Raw genomic sequence first — 24,575 nt, 5'->3', positions numbered from 1 at the left:
AAAACACCGGGCAGCATGAGCGAGCGACACTTGCTGTCGGTCGTAGTCTTAATATGGCAGGTCTGGGGATGGGCATGCACGCGGCGAGCGGACTGCAGTGAACAGCTGAACTCTGCTTCAAGGAAAACACGACCCCAACCCCACCCCCCGTGCAGGGTCACCCCGACTATAAAACGCACCGCGTTCATCATCTTAAGCCTTGATCTACCCACTGCTGGAGGAAGGCCACTCGTCTGGCTCTTGCACGAGAGCTTATTTCGTCGCTCCATCTCTACCGTGGGCGTCCTCCCGGCCTCAGCTGTGCTCCCTCCTTTGGTTGCAACTGTGGAGTCAGTCTCTCCCTACCCACCACCCCATGCGTCATTGTAAGCATTCCCGAACCCTCATAGCACATTATAAGCCCTCCCTGCCCTCTGCTGGGCCATCTGAACCCATCTCTGCACCTCACGAGCCACCCCAAGCTTTCTCTTGCCCCTGCTGGGCCATCATCGGACGTCCCTAAGACGCGGAGAGAATTCCGCCCCCGGCGCTCTCCGCCTGCCGTGCAGCACCGCCTCCGCTGCCGCCAGGGCCCAGGAGCGTGCACACAAACACCAACGGTCAAGCAAAATGAAATATTATCATGATATTAAAATAATACGATTTGTGCCAGCTCATCTGAAATAGTCATCAGCATCTGCACTGCAAGGCGCCATCGTTGATGGGAAGGATGATCTATGCTTCTGTGCACGTGTGCGCGTATTTGGGCAGCTGCAGTTTTAAAGACAGCTGACACACAAAACCATGCTTATGCATCATGTTTCTAGAGCAGGCTTCCCCAGGCTTCAGATATCGCTACCCACCACCGTACGCTCTGCCGAGAGTTTGCCGTTTAATGATCATCCTCATCATCATCATCTTTGCACTAATATGGTGCTTGCTTAAAAACCTCAGCACTCAAAACCAGCTGGCATCAAAACTCATCTCAACCCTTGATAAGGACACCACCAGTGGCAGCTGTCCCTGTGCGGCACGAAGTGCTCATCACGTGGCCTGCAAGCAGGCACGAGTCCACTAGTTGGGGGCGATAATTGCTTCTACATGATTTGGACCGTGACCCTGGCAGACAAAGGCCTACTTATACTGAACGACGTCACGGGATCTTTCACGTTCGCTATGCGTACAGTTAATACGCCGGCAGTGTATTCTTGTGACCTGCAGCACAGTGGTGGCTGAACACAGTGTGGGTGAGACGAGACAGTGTCTGGTAGCCCGATTCCTCAATGTGGGTGGAGGAAACAATGAGCAAAGCTTACGGACACCGTACCCATGGCCATAGTGATATGAGAGCAACAAGGAGAATGACATACAAAGCGTGAATGCTTTGGAGCATTAATGGAGTGAGCTCTCAGTTGCTGGAGCAGACGGGCGGAACATCGAGACAGCAACAGCCACCAGCATGTCGGGAATCCGTGCACAAGAACCAGATGGCCCGGAGTGGGGCCCATTCAAGCGCTGCCCAGGTTGGTAATGTCCATGCTGCGGGGCCGCTCACCTGAAGTCCACCCTCGCCGTTGAAGCCAGGTTTGCCGCTCGGCCCCGGGGGTCCAGGGTTTCCTGACGTGCCCTGGTGGACAACACAACGATGGGTCGAGCAAGGGCAACGCAGCCTCTATCGCTGTGCCCCTCTTAGACACACGGCACCTCTGCACAGGCACACCGCACGCAGCCGGCTCAAGCTTGGCGAGTTGCTGATTTAAGCAATCGATTACTCTACCAATTATTAGTTCATCACTCCATCAGAAAACACAATTGGGAAAAATAAGAAATGTCGCCTCTGTTCCCATGTGTGCTGTTGGATGGGTGCTGATGGGTGGGGCTTGGCGACTTCATTAACATCATCAGTGGCGCTATGCTGGGTGCAGATTGACGGGGGTTTCCTGCCTATGGGAGGCAGGATGTGGCCGCGGTTTTTAAAGGGGCTGAACAATCGAGTGCAGCGAGCGGTCGATTGCGATCGTCGGTGAATTCGTCGGCCCACGCCACGTGATGCACGACCACCCAGGGGTCTCGCCACTCACCATGGGCCCCGCTTGACCCGGCAATCCAGGTCCACCTTCCTTCCCCGGAGGGCCCTGCACAGGAAAACACACCGCGATCCGCGTGAGGGCACAGCGAGGGGTGCGGTTGATGCAGCGTGAGTGGCGAGCGGTCAGGGAGCCGAGGTCGGGGTGGCCACCGGTCCGAGTTTATATGTTCACGGAATACAAGTAGAATCTACACGTCACATTCCTTTACAAAATAATTTCTAAGTTATAAAGTGAAGGTTATTGGGTTTGCTTGCTGTTCACACACACTCGTGCGTGCACACAAAAGACACACATGTCGAGTTAAAAGTCTCTTAAGTTGTAATTAAACACTGACTTGAAGAGTACTAATGTCGTGGAGCCACTCACCCGCGGGCCCTGCAAGCCCTCCCTGCCCTGCTGCCCGGGAGGGCCAGAGGGACCCTGCAGACACAACGTTCAGAGATGGCGAAGAATATTACAAATATTACATAGAAAACATAGGGGGAACATAGACATGGAGTAGAGAGAGAGGGGGGTTCGAGAGAGAGAGGGGGGTTCGAGAGAGAGAGAGGGGGTAGAGATAGAAAGAGGGTAGAGAGAGAGAGAGGGGGTAGAGAGAGAAAGGGGGGGTAGAGGGAGAGAGAGGGGTAGAGAGAGAGAGAGGGGGTAGAGGGAGAGAAGGGGTAAGGAGAGCAGAGCGTGAAATATTTTCATTTCAAAAGGGGAGGGGGGATTTACATAAAGCAAAGCATAAAAAACTAAATGATGAACGAAGCAAAGTGCCGACTACACCGAGCATATTCTTGTTTCCTCTGATCGTAAAAAAAAAGAGAGAGGGAAAATAAAACAAAATAATCAGAGGGAGGCAGGGTGGTGCAAACAGCTAAACTGCACGGCCACGAGTCGGGTGCGGACGTATGCTTTGATTGAAATGGAAAGTGTGGCAATGTCTGGAATCTCAACATATCGCCACGTTGTTGGTGTGTGCGGCAGAAGGAACACAAGCGGAGCGCGAGACGGGCGAGGGAGCGAGACGGGCGAGGGAGCGAGACGGGCGAGGGAGCGAGACGGGCAAGGGATCGAGGCTGCCAAGTTGAAAGTTCGGTGCCGGTGTTACCATGGGCCCTGCATGTCCGGCCGGGCCCTGGTCTCCCTTCTCACCCGGTCGGCCCTGCCATCAGACACCAATGATGAGGAAACGATCGTTAGTATTGCGTCAGAGAATATTGGTAACAAAATTATTATGCAGACAATTTGCCTCCTTCACATATCAGTCCTGGCAAATAAAAAATAAAGAAAGTATTTTTTACGCATTGCATCAATCACATGCCATTATGTGAGTGCATAATTTAATCGGCATTGGTTCAACACGAGAAAACTCTGGACCAGTTTTGACATTCAGTGTCTCATTAAATTATGCCAATTGTGCACTTCAAACAAGCCTGACTATGCTCATGAGACAATGCATGTGAAAAACTAGACCAGCATTTGCTCAGGATTAGAGAACACACGTAAACTACGGTGTAATTCTGACTCAAGAAAAGACGATGACCGGTGGTCGAGACTAACAATGGAGTGGCAACCAAAGGAGGCAACTCGACTTCGAGAGACATCGAGCGCAGAGATGGAGAGATGGCAATCAGCTGGAGATGAATGGTCCATTGCATCGCAATACCATCAGAGATCGCGACACATTGGGGAGGCCTTCATCCAGCAGTGGATAGAACCCCCACTCACCGGCTCTCCTTCCATTGATATTCCATTGGGGCCTTGAGGTCCAGGCTGTCCCTGAGAGCCAGGGGGTCCTTGCTCCCCCCGTGGACCCGTTGCCCCCTGTGCTCATGACAACAAAGACAAAGATCCCCCATGTAGCGTTTAACAGACAGCTGGGGCAAGTGCAAGTGCTGTTAGGGAGCCCCTATTAAGGCTGGCATTGCACACGAGAGGGTGCTTTGAAAGCGAACATTACGCCGGGTTGCATTTGTCTCCCCATACAGTCTGTTCAAGCCGAACCAATCCAGACGGGGCCCACGATCGGTTCGGACAGCACTCGCCACTGATGTTAGTTGTGACCGGCAATCTGATTCAGGTCACGAGTCCGTAGTGCAGTGCGCTAACCACTGTGCCACCATTCCCCACGCACAGAGACAACACTCCCCACGCACGCTCGCGCACGCACACGCAAGCATGCACCAGCACGAACGTGCACGCACACGCACGCACACGCACGCGCTTCTCCAGGATGGAGTAGTGGACGCTGGGCGCTCACCTGGGGCCCGATGCCGCCGTTCTCTCCCCTCGGACCCTTGGGGCCAGTCCCTCCCTGCGCACCATGACGCACGCACCAGCCCGGTTAAGCATGGGCAAACAACCCCCGTGACAGTCGTGGTGTGGGGAAGCTGTCAGCCAGCATTGGGATGACAGAGGGCTGCAATCAGCGATGGGAATTGTACTGAACGAGCTGCACTGTCGCATGTGTGTGACGTCCTTCCACTGGAGTGGTGTGCTTAAACATCTTTTTGTTACATTCCACGGTGAGTTTTTTCACGACATTAATTGGCAGTGTGGGTAATTGTTTGAGTTGAAATAGTTAACATTCCAGTCATACTTAATTGACGTACCTTTGCTAATCAACGACCATGGAGTTGTTTGACGATGCTTCCCCATGTTGGCCAATGCGAATTGATTAAGTGGGAGGAGCGGGTGGGAGACGCACACGACCAGTTCAGTTCCTGCTCCCCACTGATGTTCGCCGCGGCTTCAGAGCATGGCAGGTGCTAACCGCTGTGCCACTGCTCCACCCGAACGACGGTATGTTAAATATTACTCCTATAATGGGCCAAGAAAGTCTGTTTGTGTCCCGTGCGTGACGTCACTCCACATGCCCCCCCCATCATTAATATTCATGAGCGGGTGGATTTTTACACTCACGCAAAAGAAGGTCGAGCGGAAATTTTTTTTTTTCGTAAATTCGCTTTAAGTTTGACGTTTCTTTATTGAAAGTGCAGCTAATAAATAATTCTACGCAGCAACAACGTGGATTTATTTATTTATTCAACACTTGAGACAAAAGGTAAGTCTCATTTATGCTCCTACATTATGGTAAAATAGACATTTATTGGTGATTTCCCAGATATTTTATCGATTTCCAATTTATTTCAACCCCAGCGACCGAAAGCAGAAGAGAATAAAGTATCAGAGCAGTGAATTTGAACACATAGAAGGTCAGTTATATACAGTGCTACAGTGACATGAAGTGAGGTGTTTTATGACATAGTTTTGTGGAAGATTCACTGCCATTAATACAGTGCTACAGTGAAATGCAGTGACGTGATTAAGTACATACTTTCGTGCAAGATTCACTGCCATAAAATTTACACAAGATGCAATTATACTCTGCTCAATTTTTTCGTAAATATTACAGCTTCCGTCCTAGGACGGGCAAAGAAGCTAGTTCTTATATAAACGTTGAGGGTGTTTATTGTGACTGTTGTTTCGTATTATTATTTATTACCCTGAACTTATCCTTGGCCAATCACTCAAAGTGACGTCATCTCTAAGAGATTTCGCTCGGTCTGGAACCAACACTTCAATTCACCCGCCCGCTCGGTCACACGCTCCACGCGGCACTATCAAGATCGACGGCGGTGAGATGAGACGCGCCGGCTCAAAGGGAAGTTCGTGAGGTCGGTGGGAATTTCCACCGCTGGCTCCGGGCTGTGAACGGGAGATGAGCACCAATGCCTCAATGCTCCGCTGCGACTTGACTCATGAAAGACCATCGGCAGCAACGCGGTTCTCGCCCGGCGTGGGAATGCCGCGGCTCCCACCGCCGACTTGTTAACGGCCCGGATGGACGGATTTAACGATCTGCACGTGGGAGTGCGCACGACGTGCCCTGACTGCGGGCGCTCGCTCCAAGCATCTGGCAATATGATCCAAAACCGATCGAGCAATCGTGTCGCGGACAACTGACCCCGTGACCCCGCGTCACGCCCGTGTCAAGGACACCCCACTCCGGGTCAGGAGACGCCAATTGAGAAGAGCGAGGGTGGGGGCGGCCGGGTGGGTCAGAGGTAACGCACCGAGCCAACAATACTTGGAATCTGGGTTCTAATCCAGGTTTCAGCCACTGACGGTGATTATACTGGCCTCTCCAGGCGTGAGGCGATAGTCTCAGTCCGGTCACTGGTGACTCACACTGAGACCCATAGACTCATATAGATACCTACAGACTCTTATGAAGACCCACAGACTTACAAAGACTGTTTTGAGATTAAGTCAGGTTTTCAAGTGTTATGCGTTTAATTTTTTACGTAAGTAATTGATTCCTTAAATAATCAGAGACATAGTTCGACTGCCAAGTGGAGTTACACATCCGTGATCCTGAGGACACCTTTCTAACAGCTTGTGCATCGCGAGGACCAGTGCAATGACAGCAGAAAACCACCGGCGTTTGCTCATGCTCGCGGGATGGCACAATTGGCACAGAACGACATTTAGAAAAAAATATTTTAAAAAAGTATCGGCAAGCAGACGCATCTGTGCAAATAAATAACCAATGAGCCACAGCTGTAACAAAAATAACCACTGAAAAAAGCCCACAAACCAGATGACCAACACGAGTGGGGCATTCTGTGGCGTCTGTAGACTCCCCGTCAACCCCAACATTGGGCCGACGTCGATCAAACGCTTCCAACCACATGCTGGGTTGGGACAACGTCGGCATGTCTGCCGGGTGGTGCTTGAATGGCACCGCATAGCTCCCCACTTACGGCTCACCTGACGCCCCCCCCCCCTCCCCCCCTGCATGGTTGCCTGCGCACGGCACGAGTGACCGGGAAACCGGAGTTCAAACTCGATCACCGCAGGTTGGCGGCAACTGGCAACCGATTCCAGCGGAATCCTGGTCACGAATGCAGCGATTGGAACTATGCCGGAAGATGAAATTGTTACCACTGTGGCAGCTCCCTTCACTTATCAGTTAAAAAGGTTAGAATTGTTATTTGGTTACGAGACCAGTATTCACCGGGTTTTACCATTGTTTTTTTTTCATGGATGTTCCAGTCATCCAAACAAAATATTTTAACTGTGATAAAAGAATCCCCATATGAACCTTCCTATATTAATGAAGCAAGTGCTGTTAGCATGCACTGATGAAGGCTGGCATGACAGAGGGGGTGGGTGTCCAGCACCATGCTCGGCCACCTTTGTCTTCTCAGTGCTGATGTTTACACACCGCACTAGGTACTAATTTACGACTGAGTCAACTTAAGGTAGGCCGTGAACAGATATATTCGTCACCAATGTTGCCCATGAGAAGGAATCAAACTCCAGTAACCGGGTTCATAGTGCAGAGCACTCACCACTGCGCCACCGTCCCCCACATACGCACACGTAGCACACACACTCGCGCACACGTACGGAGGCAGACGAGGCTCGCAGACACGAGAACGCACGCGGCGAGGGAGAAGGACAGGGCGCAGCCCAACCCCCTACTGACACAGCCCTCGTTACTCTACACTGAACTCCATAGACCAGGTGCCCGGTATCTGACCAAAATCAGATGCACTCGCTGGCTCTGCCGTTTGCTTATTTGGCCAGGAGGTGGAGGAGGCGCTCGAGGCTGAGCAGCTCGCCGGAAGACTTCCGTGATTACCCCTCTTCCCGCACACACGAGCCCATCTGGACGGCATTAATCTACAGACCAGGCTCGTTTGTACGGCGCGTGGACGCGATTTGTTGATTCACGCGGTGGGGGGGGGGGGTGTCTGATTTATTTGCAGTGCTCACTCAGCACCTGGGGGCATCTTGCCCGCCCTGGCACCCAGGGAGGGCGAATCGGGCGTCACGACCCTGCCCTTGTTGCAGAACTTTGTGGTTCGCATCCAGCAGGGCACCCTAGTTATTACTGTGGGTGATTTAACCAAAAAACAAACCTGCCGTTTGTTTCACATTGGACTTTGTGGAAAGTCAACGTCCAAATTTAAAAAATTCGAAAATTTACAAAACAAATGAATAAACTGGGATGACACAAATCAACGGCAATTATCGCTCCCCCTCCCCTACTGGCAGACTGATGACCTCTTGCAGGCCGGATGCTGAGTCCCCTTGTGACGTAAGCCGCTTATCGCGTGTAAAGATTTCTCTGGGACCGCGCGGCATAAAGGAGGGCGGCAGTATCAACAACACAATTCATGATCATTAATACCGATCTGTCGGACTGGCTCTTGGCACGCGAGTCCTATCCCAACCGCACGCCAAGAATCCCACCACCATCACCATGAGATACGGATGCCGGGGCCCAGCGGGACCCACGGAGGCGACTGCGCAGGATCTGTGGGCAGCTCGTGTTTCTTATCGACGTTATGCTCATTTCATACGTTTCTGCTCCGACTCATCCATCTCTCTCGCGGGGGAGGGGGAGGCCACTTCCTGTACAGACTGCGAAGAAGACGAAGGGGCAAAAACTCTGAGGAGTGGGCGAGGAGCAGGTTGGAGGGGTCTGTTAACTCGTGACCACCCAGCGGTCCAATCGTTGCAACCTCGTCCAAAGCAGGAAAACCTCTGGCACAACGGCACCGTAGCGAAAACACCACGCATGGGTGGACATAGGAAATATTGTATGGAGATTGCGTCTCTGTGTCCCTCTTTTTATGTGTCTCTCTGTTGCTGTGTCCATGCGTCTGTGTCGTCTGTATGTCTGTCCGCGCATCCGTGAGTCTGTGTTTATGTGTCTATACGTCACTGGGTTTGTATGGCTAATTGTCTGTCGACGTGGCTCTCATTCTCCCAAGAAAGCAGACACGGAGACAGACACAGAGAAAGCGAGAGAGCAGACCGAGAGACAGATAGTGTGTCAAGCGGTAACAGGTTCATGGGGCACTTACGGGGGGCCCTGGAGGTCCGGGGGGCCCCTTGCTGTCCTGGGCGCAGGAGCAGGCGAGCGGCAACGTGGGGCACGTCGCCTCGTCTCTCTGCAAGTGCAAAGAGGACGTGAGGGGGGCTCTTGGCCACAGCTCGATGCACACTCCACGGCACCTTCCTTTGCTTTAAACGAAGCCGCCGAGTGCAGGTCCCAGGGCCCAAAACGTTTAGTGGCCAGCAACAAGCAGCAGAACCACGTGACCCCAACCAGCCAATCGGAGCTCGTGCTGCTTGTGAAAACGCATCAAATGCTATTTCTAAAACAGAGTTCCCGCGTGTTGCAGAGTCGAAGGTGAATGTCTTACACCGGGATCCGTGTGGTGTACGGCAGTACACGGCACACCGGCACTTCTCACAACACCACATGTGCAAATACCGGCAGTGTCCACAACAATTCTTATCCCCACCCCACGGTGTTCCCCTACTACCCCTGTATTCCCTACACCCCTTGCACCCCCTACATCCACACTGTCCAGGACTGCTTTCTGCGTTAAACAACAACACAGAGAACAACAACGTCGTCGCTTGTTACACTAATGGCGGCTTAGTGGTAGAGTGAGCGCCTCGCAATCGCAAGGTTGCGAGTTCAACTCCTAGTTGGTGGGGGGGGGGTGTTCACTCAGAAAATCATCCCGACTGATCTATAAAATGAGTATCATTTTGTGCGGATGTCGAAAGCAGCTGTCTAATGGATAGACTTACTCCCCCCTCCCACCATTAAAATGTAGAATTTCTAACAAATGGCAAATTATAGCACAGGGCTATGATGAAGACACCATCTGCCAGGAGGCAGCGACGTTGCTCAGTGTGTAATCGAAATTGAGTAACTCTTTGGTTCTGTCGGTAAAGTCACGTATAAAGATAAAATAATAAATTAAATAATAGCATACTACGACGTTTCAATTGCAACACAAGCAATCATCATCAGGCATAAAAGAAATAGCAACAAAAATCTAACCAGAAAAATATAGACAGACATATAAGCAGACAGATATCACAAAGATACACACAGAGAGAACACGCATCAGCACAAAGAGAGAGATTGTCTCTGTGACGAGGCCTTAAATAGAGAGAGGGGGGCGGGGGCGGAGAGAGGGGGCAAAGAAAAAATTAGCATGTCAATGGGTAGGACAACGCGTGGTACGGTACACGCAAGCTTGAAAAATTAGGAGAACGGGAGAGAAACACACAAAAATTACATAACCTAGCAAAATATCGAAATGTAATGTAATGCAACACAAAGAGTCGGTCAACACACAATTAACGCATAGCCTGGTTGATTACGTATTTCAAAGATTGCTAAGTTAGAATTTAAGTGTGAAAATTCCAAAGAGAGGACACAGGCAGAGAGAGAAAACAAAAAACCCAGAGAGAGAGAAAAAAAGATGAGCTTAAAACTTCCCCGTAGAAGTGGTTCAATCTTAATTTGGAGCTTTCGTGACTGCAGGGATTACTCTTTGGTTCTTTCGGTAAGAACCAAAGAGTAATCCCTGCAGTCACGAAAGCTCCAAATTAAGATTGAAATTGAGTAACTTGCAGTGTTTTATTTTTTCGAAATCTTGCAAGTTTTAACTGTGACTCCGGGACACGATGGCCTCCTCACTTTAGAATGACATCAAGGGACATTCAACGCCCGCTGCAAAGCAACTGGCAGAGTAGTGCCCCCCCCCCACCCCGCGTCTCACAGACGCCCTCACCAAACGGGACTCACCAGCGCCGGCAGCTCGCAGCACTTGTCCTTGGCGGGCCAGGTGGTGCCGCACACGATCTCGAACATCTGCAGCTGGAACTGTAGGGGGAACCGAAGAGAGCGTGTGAGCACATTCGTGCGCGTGCGTGTTCGTGTGCAGGTGCACGCGCAGGCGTGCTTGCGTGCATCTCTGTTTGTGCGTGTCTGTGTACACGTGCGCATCTCGTCCATGCGTCTGTGCGCACGGCTCGCATGCGCGTACCGTGGCGGACTTGGGCGCGCTGGGTGTGGAGCGCGCAAGCCGGCCTAGCACTTCACTGCCGTCAAGCGACACGTTCCCCGGCACGCGGCTCTGCTTCTCCGCGATGAGCGTGCAGTCGACGAAGAGGCGCACACTTTGCTTGGCCACCGTCACGTGCACCTGCGGCAGGGAAGCCGTCGCGCGCGCGTCCACCGCCCGCCCTGCTGCACGACGCCCCTTGTCCTCGTCGGACCGCGAGAGATTACGCGAGCCCCCCCATCGCCCCCCCACCCCCTTGCACACTCCGACTCCTCCTCCTGCCTCCCCATCCAGCCCCACACAGCCACGTATAACCCCCATGTGCCCACATTATATGACTCTTTTTCAAGAGCGGTGGTTCTCACCCTGCGATCGGCGATGCTCTTGCAGACACGAGGATTATTTTTCTTCACATAACACCAGAACTTTTCCTGACTGGAACGTTAGCACGGTTGGCTATGTACAGTGCAAAGAAGTTCAACATACATACAACTGCTCAGATTCATAAATCAAAAGCACAAGCAGTAGGGTGAAACGTTACGTGGCTTGGCAAGGGATGAGGCGAGGACCGATCCAACAGTCACAATTGTGCCCTTTGCCATCGATAAATGGCCGGATTGTCACGGAAAAGACCCAGCACCTCAGTGCTGTATACCTCCTGGCCACACCACATCATGCCTGCAACATCTGGCAGCCCACCTTGCAACTCACCCAAGAACTAACCGCTTAGCTTCCGCTATCTGATGAGGTCGAGCACGGTCTGGGTTACGTGGCCGTAGGCCAGCAGCCCGAAGCTTATCAACTCACACCGCTCCAAAACAATGGATTACCTGCGGGCGGCTAAAACCTTGGATCAGAAAGCAGGTGCTGGGCGATGGCGGCTCAGTGCCCCGGACACGGCCACTTTGATCCTGCGAGACTGCATGTCCATACCTTGTGGAAGGAGCCAAAGAAGATCCTCTGCACGTCGGGGCCGTCGAACGAGATGAACTGGGGCTTCCCCTCCTCATCCACCGTGAAGTAGGTGAGGGTGCGACCGCCGACTGCGTGCGCATGCACAAACCGGGAGATTGAACAGCTTGCGAGCCCAGTGCTCCGACCGTTACAATGCACCGGAGCGGCGTGCCCTTAACGGGAGATACGCGAGTGTTCCCCGTCAACCTCTCCGTGACGCCGTATGGGAAATCGAACCGGGCCCGGGCGGGTGACGGTGGCGCGGCGAGCGGTGCGGACCGTACCGTCGAGCTGCACGCCGGCCTGCGAGGAGCTGTCCTTGTCGAGCACCTGCCACACGCTAAACGGCTCCGTCGACGTGTCGGGCAGGATGCGTAGCATGAACGAGACCGTGTACTCCTGCGGCAGCCCCTCGGGGTGCAGCTCCCTGCAGCACACGCAGAGGAACCACAGAAATACACGGGGATGCACAAAGAGACACGGGGATGTGCGGAGAGACGCGGGGCTCTCTGTGCATCCAATGCAGGAATGGCAGCGAGCACCTGGTGGCCTGAGAGAGCATGGCGTCCTTGTGCAGGCGGAATGCCGGGAAGGCATTGAAGGAGCCGGGCTCCATGGACACGCCGCTCAGGGACGAGTACAGCTTGTCCACCAGCCCAAACGCCTCCATCATCTTGAAGCCTGCAGCAAGCAGCCCGGAGGGGCACACAGAGGCACAAAGGTGAAAATGGGAGAAGTCAGCGGCGCAGGCCACGTTTCCAGGCACCAGTGATAAAACTGGCGTCAAGAGCACGGGCCTTGCCAGCCAAGACGATTACATGACATGTGGCATCTCCACGTGGGGCTATTATCAGAAATGACAAACTGTGGTTACTGTTCTTGGGAACTTCACTAATTGATTCCTCCAGAAATGTTGAGGACTCGGTCTCTAGCAGACGCTCACCGTTTCATCACATCCACACTGCGGTCACCTCCGATTAGCACGGTTAGACACATACGGTACGAAAGAAGATCGACAAACATACAGACACTAGCATCTTTGCCCAACCTAGGACAGAAGCTGTAATATATACAAAAATTTGAGCAGAGTATAATTGCGTCTTGTGTAAATTTCATCACAGTGAATCTTGCACGAAAGTATGTCATCAAACACTTAACTGCATTTAACTGTAGCACTGTATTAATGGCAGTGAATCTGGCACAAAACGAAGTCATCAAACACTTCACAGCAGTTCACTGTATCACTGTTTTAATGGCAGTAATTATTGCACGAAACTACATCATAAAACACCTTACTTCATGTCACTGCGGCACTGTATATAACTGACCTTCAATTTGTTCAAATTCACTGCTCTGATACTTTATTCTCTTCTGCTTTCGGTTGCTGTGTTTAAAATAAATTGGAAATTGATACAATATCTGGAAAATCACTGAGAAATGTCTCCATAAAGAAGAGACAAGTTGCGTTATAAAATGTCCTTTGCGCCTAAACAAATTCAACAGCTTTAGGTGGAGTGCTCTGCGACTTACTTATTGTGGTGTGCTGGAGCTCGCCGGAGTAGCAAACAATTTGAATAGGAGGCAATAGTGGCAAAACAGCAGAGAAATGTTGATTTTAGCATAATTTGCAAGCGTAAAGTTGACCTTGCTATTGTTTGACGTGGCAAAGAAATAAACGAAGGTAGAAAATGCAGTGGGATGTGGCGTGGAATCAATTGTCTGGTTAGCTCTAGATAAATTGGGGACAATGGACGTTAGAAAATGTCATTTGTGCCTAAACAAATTTTCATTTCCGCTCCACGTTTCTCCTTGCGGAGTGACTTCAGTCGTTAACGTTGATTATTTCGCTGAATGTAATGGCGGAGAATATTTGCAAAAAAAAAATCATAAAACACTGTACTGCATTAGATTGCAGCACTGCAGTGATAGCAGTGTTTGTTGCACGCAACAATGTGATGAAACAGCTGACGCAATTCCGCTGTGCCACTGCACTAAACGGACACTCAAAGACTTGAGGTGCAGTGCTCCGAGACGTAGTGATGTTCCGGTTTAGCTCGCCAGAGTTGCAAACAATTGTAATTGGAGTCAATGGCCGCCAAGCAGCAAAAACATGTGGAGTCACATAATGACGCGGGGGGGGGGGGTTACCCAATATGGAGTGACGTCAGCCGTTCATGATTATTAATGAGGAGGGATAGGGGGGTGTCCATTTTCAGGACGGCACCTGCTAATGAATATTAATGAGGGGGGCTGGTCGACGTGGAGTGATGTCACGAGCATTAAGGACATTCCTGGGTGATTATAATAAGTCTTGCACACCGCAGGTCACAACAACACTCACTCATCCACTCTCTCATTTACCGACTCACTAACCCACCCACTCATTCATTCATTCACTCACGCACTCACTCACCATACTGCAGGTCACCTTATTTCTCTTTTGGAATTCATCATTGTCGTCATCGTCTCTTTTCCCCAAGCTCTTACAACAATAACCTTGCTCAATTCCAGACATGCGTTACACTCTTATCTATCGCGGCTTTCACAAAGGTGTTGTTTGTTGTTGGCCACTGTTGGGCCTGTGGTCAGCGACTAATTCTTGAAAGAATCCATCGTGAAGCGAGAGGGGGGCGGGGCACCGCACCTGCCACGGAGTATCCGTTGAGGTAGACTGGAGGGCAGGCTGCGGAGAAGACAGGGAACATGGACACACGCGCAGGCGTCACAAGGCAGGAAACACGTGCAGGCGTCACAAGACGCCCCCCCCACGTCCCACATATGGGCAGAACGCGGCGACGCATGCTGCTGCGTCGCCGCGGTCGTTTGCGGTGGGGCGCCGGTGGCCCTGCTGCGTGCCCGGTGGCCCTGCTGCGTGCCGCCTGGAACGTGAAACTCCCTCCCTACCGGTGAATATCGAGGTGGCCCTCTCCTGTCTGAGCAGCACAGTACGATGGCAGTACAGCAAGCGGGTTAATTTCCATCTTTTGTGTACTCTATCTTTTTAAGGCCACAGCCGGGTGCTGGCCGCTTTCCCCCGTCTCTGTGGTTTTCCGCGCACCTCTGAATCACTCTCTCTTTCTGCGAGTGAACAAAAAACTGCGCGTGTAAAAAATTATATTAATTTCTTTCATGTGCATTTATACGGAGGGTGCACTTACTTGCAGAGGCCGCTTCACACATGAAGCCGATGAGCTCGTTCTCGATTTTCCTGAAGTCGTCGAAGCTGTCGACGAAGAAGCGGTGCCGCTCACTGGGCCGGCTCGCGATGTTCGTCAGCTCTGCCACGTCGGCGTCCGCGATGCCGATAGAGAAGACGCTGTAGCCTGCGCCCGCGACCGCCACCACCACCACACAGAGAAATCCGTGTCCCCCTCATCTCTCCAGCTGCAGAAAGTGGCTCGAGCCTCCCCCCATAAAGCACGCAGCTTCGTTGTGGTGACGCTCACTCAGAACCCCTCCCCTCTCCCCCCCCACCGCCCACTGCGAAAACAGACTCCGCTCTTCCATACAGCTCACCGCTGCTAGCTCCTTCCTTCTCTCCCGCTCTTCCCTCCCCTCATCATCACCCTTCAACCCCGACATCTTGGCCTGGTCATTAGTACTATGATGCCTCCCCCCCATCCCCACCCCTCTCCCCCCCTTCCTCACCCCTCCTCTCCCTGTCTGGTCTTTTTCACAACTGACTACACGACATCCAGAATACTACAGCTGGAACACCACAGCCAGTACACTCTAACTGGAACACTACAGCCAGTACAGGAACCAGGATTCCACAGTTGGAGCAATCGGAGCCGGACTGCATTGTGGGACACGTGGCCGCGCTTCTCGGCAGCGCTTCCCAGACCACCGTGGCATGCCCCGGTACACCGCGGCATGCCCCGGTACACCGCGGCATGCCCCGGTGCGTTCTGGCGCTCACCGGCACGCACACCTCTCCTCCGTGCGCCACAGCGCAGCTGTCGATATAGATTTTCCTCAACTCTTGGCAAAGTTGGAAACAAATTAAAGAAATACTTTCACCAAATCGCTTCCAACTGCCCACAATTCTAACAATTGCAGTTGTACTGCAGCCCAAAAGATGCATTTATTCGTCTTATGCCACCAAAACAAAGCTCCTCCATACAGCCTTAGATTGTTGGAGTAAGTGCCGTTTGCGAACACTTATAAAAATCGGCACCGCACAGGAGCGGGCGGGTGTTCAGGACCATGCCCGGCCACCTTTGTCTCCCCAATTATGATGTTTACACACTGCACCACGTACTCAATTTAGAGCTGAATTGACTTCGAGGTGGCTCAGGACCAGTGCGGAAATGTATAACATGAGCACTGGGGGGGGGGAGATGACAAAGATGGACTGGCGTGGTGTTGGCCACCCACCCCATTGTGTGCCGTGCCGGCCTTCATCTTAGGTGCTCGCTAGCAGCGCATGACCCAAAAGTCTTTTCAAGGTTATGTGGGCGATCCTTGCCGTTGTTGCTTAGAATAACCCATGTGTGTGCGTGCGTGCGTACCCTCATTCTGTACGCCCCTGGTGAAGCGCGAGTGTTTGTTTGAATACGTATGTTCGTGTAGACACGTGTGTGCACGTGCTTGTAGACATGCGTGTGTGTGCACGTGTGCGTTTGTGTGCACGTGTGCGTGTGTGTGTGCGCGCGTACCCTCGTGCTGTACGTCCTTGGCAACGCGCGTCACCTCGTCCTGCGAGCGCCCATCCGTGATGACGACGAGCAGCTTGGGAACGCCGCGGCGCATCCCAGACTCCGACACGAACATCTCCGTGCGTGCGTGCTTCATGGCCCGCCCTGGGGGGTGACCAACTCACCGGTCATTCAGTGGACATGTGGTTTGTCTTGTTAGTTATATAGCAAGCATGATTAGGCAAGTGGCCAGAATTGTGAACATCTGCTCCAGTCTTGGGCCTTGAGAAGGAGGCGTGGTTTCATCAACATGCCCCTCCACAGGGTGATGGCGTCTCCACTCGCTATGTTGCCCAATCCGCGTGCCCCCCTTTGTGTATGTGCAGTTCACACGCGTGAACCTCCACACACGTCCATCTCCACACGCCACCTTTGCGGACACTTCAACACTTGGGAAGATGCCCACCAAGGAGCTGGAGCACTGAGAGCTGATGCTCGTGTGCAGGAGCGAGGTGGATTGTTGCATCACGTGACCGTGAGAGATGGTGACGGCTTGATGATGAGGGCTTCATCCAACAATGGATAGATCATCGCTGCTACTGCTGATGATGCTGATGATGTGACTGTGGCGTCTACTGGTGAAGGGAGCTGTGGGTTATGAGCTGGATCAATACGAGCTCTGCTTGCTGGAAAACGAGGCCCTGAACGTGGCATGAGGATGTAAAAAGCCAAACATCTCCATTGAGCAGAACAAAGATCAACAAGCAGAGTTTACACAACGGGAATGAACTTTAGGAGCACTGCAGCCCACCACGCTCTACCGCATTGCATGTTGACATCCAGTCGCTCTTACAGAAATAAACACCACACTCGTGACCTTCATTGGCATTGGCGGCGCAATAGTGAGTGGCGCACTGGGCTCGCAACCCCGGGGTCAATGATTCGATTCTATCTCCCAGCGCGGAAATCAGAACAATTCTATGGAGCAAGTTTCTCATATCTCCCCCCCCACCCACCCCCCTGGCAGAACGTGCGGGACGCGGGGGACGCCAGCGGACGCGGCTCGTCTCGCGTTTCCCTGCCCTGGCGGCGCTCAGCCGAGCCCGCAACCACGAAGTCATCTTCCAACAACTCCCAGAGAGGAATGGCGCGGAAATGGTGCCAAGGCGCTGTCTTTTGTTATAGAGACCCAGAAACTCACATAAGAACGCATAAACTTACACAGAAACCCACTGGCTCACTTAGACAAGCCATATACTGTCATAATTTCGAAACTCATAGACTAACATAGAGACCTGTAGTGCTACATAGAGATCCATGAACATAGAAACCACACACTGCCATAGACAGCCATAGACTCACATTGAGACTTATGGACTCACTTAAAATAACCCACAGACTCATACCGGGATAGAGTGTTGCCCCCTCAAATGCGTCAGTTTTCTCCGGCTGTTCCGGTTTCCTCCCACATGTATAACAAACACCCATCATTAATTGCTTAAATGATGACGCTCTGAATAAACCCAACTCAATATTACATTTGTTACGGGAGTTGTGGCTAAGCGGGATGGGGGGTGTTGGTCGCACCTGTCTTAGTGTTGCCCCCCTTGTAGCGGACGTTGCGGATCCCGTCGAGCAGAGACTCCCGGCTGCGGTGAACGTTGAGGTTAAACTCGGTGCGCGCGTCGTCGCTGAACTGGGCCATGGCCACCTGAAGGGCACGCCACGGCACGTCGTGCGGTGACAAGTCATGCCAAGGCATCATCGTCGTGACCAAGATCATCACTGTCTGGCGTCTCTGATACCGCACCTGCCACGCAGCAGTACACCGCGTTACGCCACGCCACACGGCGGTGCACCACACCGCGTCACGTCACACCACACCACGTCACACCACACCACGTCACACCACACCACGTCACACCACACCGCGTCACACCACACCACACCACGTCACACCACACCACGTCACACCACGTCACACCACGTCACACCACACCGCGTCACACCACACCGCGTCACACCACACCACACCACGTCACACCGCGTCACACCACGCCACGGCACAGCATTGGCGACGAGCCGAGCGGGCGGCGAGCGGCAGCGTACGGCCGCTACGGGCCCTCACCTGCGTGCCGTGCGGGCCGATGTTCTCCAGCGCGCCCGCCAGGCTGCCCAGGAACCTCATGACCTTGTGGAAGTTGTCGTCCCCGATGCTCCACGAGCCGTCCACCAGGAAGACGAGGTCGGCGCGGGCCGAGCGGCACTCTGAGTGCACCCACGCAGACAGAGATGCCCCCGTGACCGATCCACTCCGGGAACTCGCTCGCTCGCTCACCGGTCACCAGTCGCCTCTTTGTCGCTCTTCAATTGCTAGTGCAGCAGTTTTTGTGACCCTAAACCTCACTCGCCAATTCCTCCTGCTGTGTTGAGGACTCAGTCTGCTAATCACCGACTGCTTTGACTCGTCCCCAGAGTTGCAGCCACTACACTGCAGGCCACAACACTTCTCTTTCTGCTTCTTCCCTCACACTGCTCCACCTTGGAATGCCCTCCAATTACTATCCATTTCCACCAACCTCTTGCAATAAATAACTGATCTCAATTCAAGAGACATGTTATACCATTATTATTACAACATTGATGGTGCTGCTTGTTGCTGGCCACTTGTCACTTCGGGCATCGGGGCCTGTGCTGAGTAACAATGAACCCAGTTGACAGGGGCAAGCAAGGGCACATGAAGAGAAATACAAAGATGCCCCGTATACCTTTAATAATTAATTTGCTGGGGCAAGTGGTGTGAGTTGACACCTATATAAAGGCTGACACGGTACACGAGTGGGTGGGTGGCCTGTACCACACCTTTGTCTCCCCAGTGCCAAGGTTTACACCCCGCACCAGGTACTAATTTGTGGTTGAGTCGACCTAGGGGAGGCCCAGGACCGGTTCAGATAATCGTCACTGGTGTTGGCCGAGAGAGAAATCGAACTCGGGTCGCCGGGTTTGCAGCACAGCGCACTAACCGCTACACTACTGCTCCCCACGCATATATATGCGCACACACACACGCGCAGAGAATATTTATGAATGCATATATACATATAATGAGCCTGTAGAAATTCTTTGGCAGTGAGCTGCAATCTGGGTTTGTGGGGTTTGTAGCGCAACGCACTTTACTACTCGCCACCACGAGGGCACGCACACACACACATGCACGCATGCACGCACGCACGAACGCACGCACAAACGCACACACGAACGCACGCACAAACGCACACACGAACGCAGGATCACCTTCACGAGGCTGCGGGGCGGTGGTGGGAGGAGCCCCGATGGGCGTCGTGTAGGGCGCCTCGGTCACCACAGAGCCTGGTCCATCACAAACACAAAGCGATAACAACAATCATAATCATCGTAACATTGTCAACTCGCAATGCGCCGCCGCCGCAGTGTTCACTCACTCGTGTAACGAGAGGACAACTCAGAAGTGTGAAGAAAAAGACAAGCAGGGAAGCAGCCACGCGGCGAGCCGGTGCCAATGATTGTCCAAGCTCTGCGGTCCTCTATATATTAAGGTGTTATCGACCAATTACATGTGGGAGGAAACCGGAGCACACGGAGAAAACCCATGCATGCAAGGGGGAAACACTCTATCCCATGCAGAGAGAACAGGTGGAGACCATATTTTTGCCATGCCACCTTCTCCTGGCAAGCTAGGGTACAGCATCTCCTCGATGCCCACGGGTAGGAAAATAACTTCACAGCCATATGTGCAGTGATCCACCAGCTCTCACTACCACCTCCACAGTGCTGTATCACAGGCCACCTGTGTGCCACCAGCGCCTGGCAACGTGAGGAGCTATCATGGATCACGTGACGCGGCCCATCATGAGCCTGTATCGAGTAGGTAGCACTGCCGCGAGCTGGCGCAGCCCTGGTGGTGCTGCCTGTGGTGCTGGTGGTGACGCTGCTCGTGGTGATAGTGGCGGTGATAGTGGCGGTGATAGTGGTGGTAGTAGTGGTGGTGATGGCGGTGCTCGTGTTGGCAGCGCGACACCATTGCTGGTGCCAGTGCCGCATGTGGATCGTGCCGCGCCACTCACGTGTCCGCTGCGTGACGTTGACGGCTGGGCCCTCCGCCTCCCGCACCTGCGCGTGGACGCCGACGCGGTACTCGGTGCCAGGCAGCAGCTCGTAGTAGCAGTGCGCGTTCACGCTGGAGGACAGCGTCACGTCCTGCTGGGGACCGCCTGAGGCCAGCAGCAACACCCAACAACTCAACTCCACTCAATTCTGCACCATACACATCTCAACTCCACTCTATCCTGCACCATACACAAGAGCATTATTGATGCTCATGCCCTGTTGAAAGGCGGGCAGGGGCAATGGTGGACGTTACAATTTTCTGTTGAACACGTTGGCTTTCGCGACCAATATCATCCATAAGGTTTTTTTACGCGATCTAACTAAAAAAAACTATATTATGAATTACACGTTTCTATGGCGGGGGCAAGTCTATCTATATGATAACAGCTGTTGAATTCCTTACAAAGCTGCATACATTTCGTCGATGCTCATACCGGCGACAGTTTGATTTGGCTGGCTGTGTCGAGTGGTGGAGGGTTGAGACACAAATTTTGCCAGATCAAAATGCGACCTAACCCAGTGTGGTTTAGAGTAGTTTAATTGGTGGTGGTGCAGTGGTAACACTTGTGCCTCAGAGCAAGAAGGACCTCGGTTCGATTGCAGACGATAGTGATGTATTAAAGTTGTATAGCTTGTCCAATGATTCTTAATACATTTATTGGGTTAGGCTATGTAATAACCTGGCCAAATTTGTGTTGTGTAAATCTGCGCTACCAGACACAGTGAAACCAATTAAATTGTCACTAGCGCAGGCTTTTATTTAATGTGCCAATTATCATTGTTCCAGCTGCCCATGATCACTGCATGTGGCCGTAAAAATTGTTCTTGTGAGCATGACCATTTAACTTCTTGGTTCTTTCGGAAAGAACCAAGAAGATGAATCCCTGCAGTCACGAAAGCTTTAAATCGAAATATGACTATTTAACTTGATTGGTCGCGTCAGGTGGTGGAGGGTTACACGACCACCACGTGGCCCAGCCCAAAATCATCCATTACGAATCCTGACATTGGCTGTGCTCGTCCGACCGATGTCTGTGACCACGGTGCCCACAAATCATCTCTGGCACCTCCGCTGAGAGAGCTTTGCAGGAGACAGCGGTGAAGGATGCGAGGCTCATGGACCCAAGGGGCCTGAGAGGCCGGAGGCCGCCCCCAAGGATATTTTCTCAAGTGGCCGAGCCAAGGTGGGGGGCTGGGGCCACGTGATGGGCTGATGCCCCCTCCCCCAGACCCCCCTACCCCTTGAGACCAAACAAATTAGAATTGATATTTTAGCAGAGCAAATACATATTAAGTTTTATTTTCATATCAATGCAGGGCCATATTTTAAAAGCTCGTGCTCTCACTCAAGAAGAGCTATTAGGGCCACACGCACACAGGACAGTTATCGAGTTGTTGTGTTGGTTGTGCTGGTGCACCACTGCCAACACGACGACATTGTTGGCAGCATCGCCAGGCGATTCGTTGAGGGTGCGAGGTGTCACCTAGAGCTTCCTGCAGCACGACGCGGTAGGCAGTGGCGTCGCGCTGGGGCTGCCACTCGACGCAGAACCCCGTGGCTCTCACATCGTACACGAAGAGGTGGTTGATGCCCAGGTGCCCTGCGAGAAAGAGGCGGGGACGAAGACGCGGGGCACGCCAGTGACGCCCGGCCGGCACAACGCGGAGGAGCGCAGCAACGGAGCGCGCGCCTTACGACGAACCCGGATTCGACTCCTGCCACGGATAGCCTAACATCGGTCCCGCACCTCCCCTCTGGAGTAAACAGACCGTCGCGCTACGAACCAAGCAATCCGAGTTTAATTCCCGCTCAGGTAGACTCGGCATTAAATGAGTACCCGATGTGTGGTGTGAAAACAGCATCACTGCGGAGTTAAAGGTGGCCGGGCATGGTGCTGGCCACCGACCCCTTCATGTGCTGTGTCGGCCTTCAGAGGCCCTATTCGCGAACAGCACTCAGGGCCACCACGGGCGGGTGGCCAGATGAAGGAAGTCGAAAGTGATTTCCTGCTCAATGAACATGGACGCAGCGGTACTCATCTCCTGCTGGCAGCCCCCAGGCAGTGGCCAGTGGCAGACATTCCTCACTCTTATGGTGGAGGTGCGCATGTGTGGGCTCGTGCGTGTGTCGGCTCGTGCGTGCGTGTGCTTGCCCAAATGTGTGTGCTCTCGTTCGTGCGTGCCCCTACGTGTGCGTGCGAGCCCCGTGAGTCCGACGCTCTCGCCCGTGCTGTAGGTGGCGTGCACGTGGGCACTGTACTCCGTGCCGGCGCGCAGGCCTTGCAGCAACACCGAGCTGACGCCCGCTCCCACCAACAGCACCTTCTCCTCGCCTCCCGCTGTGCACGCGCGCGAGTGTGTGCATGTGTTTGGGTGTATGTGTACGAGTGTGCGTGTGAGTGTGTTTGTGTGTATGTGTGCAAGCGAGTGTGCATGTGAGTGTGTACGTGTGCGAGTGAGTGTGCGTGTGTTTGTGTGTACGTGTGTGCGTGTGTTTGTGTGTATGTGTGCAAGTGAGTGTGCATGTGAGTGTGTACGTGTGCGAGTGAGTGTGCGTTTGTCAGCACGTGTGTGCAAGGGACACAGACATGTACGGGGAATGAGGGTAGGGATGCGTTCCACGATGTTTCCTGCTGCAAATCGTCACACAAACGACGCGTTGGCGTCCCACCGAGGCAGGGAGCCAACGCAACGGCAAGACCACCGCAGGACGACCACGGTGGAGCCCAGGGTGGTGGAGCCCAGGGTGGTGGAGCCCAGGGTGGTGGAGCCTCGACATCGAGCACGGCCACAGGAGGAGCTCAACTGTTATAAACCTGGCCGAGGTTATTTCTGTTTGCTTATGAACGCATTCCACGTGGGTAATCCCTTGAGATGGAACATCTCGTTTGCAAAGTTGCCCAGGGTGTTGATTGCCAGTCCCCTCCTTACCACTATTCTTTCGCGACTACCACCATGGTTACTATTGCCGAGAACTTCACTCCTCTAGCAGACACCGACTACTTCGTCGCATCCACACAGTGTTCAACCACCACAAGTCACAAAAACAGACTCACCCACCCACTGACCACACTGTGTTCAACCACCACAAGACACAAAAACAGACTCACCCACCCACTGACCACACTGTGTTCAACCACCACAAGACACAAAAACAGACTCACCCACCCACTGACCACACTGTGTTCAACCACCACAAGACACAAAAACAGACTCACCCACCCACTGACCACACTGTGTTCAACTACCACAAGTCACAAAAACAGACTCACCCACCCACTGACCACACTGTGTTCAACCACCACAAGTCACAAAAACAGACTCACCCACCCACTGACCACACTGTGTTCAACCACCACAAGTCACAAAAACAGACTCACCCACCCACTGACCACACTGCACTTCTCTTTCTGCTTCTTCCCTTGCACTGCTCCGCTTCGGAATTTCTTCCAATAATCGTCCCTTTTCCCCAACCTCAAGAAATGTATTCACTAATATATTTAAACTGTGATAGTGCTGTTTGTTTCGAGATGCTTGACGTTTTTGGTAACTGGGTTCTGTGCTCATCAACTGTATTAAAAAAAAGTATTCTGAAATAAGCGTCATGACGGCCACAGCACCGGGAGGGCACAGGCCAAGGAGCAAACCCGCTCGGCGTGATTCACACGGGGGTCACGGGGGTCACGGGGTTAGAGGGGGCGCTCTGCCGGAGTGACCTGCACCTGCGGACGGCCAAGACCAGCGGGGAGGGGACGGGAGCAGTGTGGGAGCCACGACCGGAAAACTGTTGACGGCTCCTCCGAGTTGATCTGAGTTACGTTCCTAAAGACGCCGGAATGAAAGGTGATCACTCCTCCCAGGCGCTCGCTCTAAGCGCTTGGCGAACCGGCGCT

The 24,575-nt window shown here is 53.0% G+C and overlaps 1 protein-coding gene across 5 annotated transcripts in view; it reads right to left on the bottom strand.

Annotated features, from left to right (window-relative positions):
* LOC144717975 (collagen alpha-1(XII) chain-like) overlaps positions 1–24,575 on the bottom strand; it is a 92,421-nt gene that overhangs the window by 17,596 nt on the left and 50,250 nt on the right. For all 5 annotated transcript variants that reach the window (XM_078593830.1, XM_078593829.1, XM_078593831.1 and 2 more), the window contains 21 exons: positions 22,872–23,021; positions 22,167–22,283; positions 20,640–20,786; positions 19,831–19,905; positions 18,665–18,804; positions 18,124–18,247; positions 16,558–16,701; positions 15,058–15,222; positions 14,544–14,582; positions 12,442–12,580; positions 12,184–12,326; positions 11,879–11,988; positions 10,928–11,086; positions 10,687–10,764; positions 8,939–9,025; positions 4,318–4,371; positions 3,786–3,881; positions 3,166–3,219; positions 2,436–2,489; positions 2,061–2,114; positions 1,535–1,606 (listed from right to left, as the gene is read on the bottom strand). In XM_078593830.1, the coding sequence (XP_078449956.1) occupies positions 1,535–1,606; positions 2,061–2,114; positions 2,436–2,489; positions 3,166–3,219; positions 3,786–3,881; positions 4,318–4,371; positions 8,939–9,025; positions 10,687–10,764; positions 10,928–11,086; positions 11,879–11,988; positions 12,184–12,326; positions 12,442–12,580; positions 14,544–14,582; positions 15,058–15,222; positions 16,558–16,701; positions 18,124–18,247; positions 18,665–18,804; positions 19,831–19,905; positions 20,640–20,786; positions 22,167–22,283; positions 22,872–23,021 (2,201 nt within the window). The remainder of the gene's footprint in view (positions 1–1,534; positions 1,607–2,060; positions 2,115–2,435; positions 2,490–3,165; positions 3,220–3,785; positions 3,882–4,317; positions 4,372–8,938; positions 9,026–10,686; positions 10,765–10,927; positions 11,087–11,878; positions 11,989–12,183; positions 12,327–12,441; positions 12,581–14,543; positions 14,583–15,057; positions 15,223–16,557; positions 16,702–18,123; positions 18,248–18,664; positions 18,805–19,830; positions 19,906–20,639; positions 20,787–22,166; positions 22,284–22,871; positions 23,022–24,575) is intronic.

This window comes from Lampetra planeri, chromosome 4 (assembly GCF_965212315.1).
Source record: "Lampetra planeri chromosome 4, kcLamPlan1.2.h2, whole genome shotgun sequence".
Lineage (NCBI taxonomy): Eukaryota > Metazoa > Chordata > Hyperoartia > Petromyzontiformes > Petromyzontidae > Lampetra > Lampetra planeri.
Note: the sequence above shows the minus strand (reverse complement) of the source record. Positions and strands in the feature narration are given on the sequence as shown.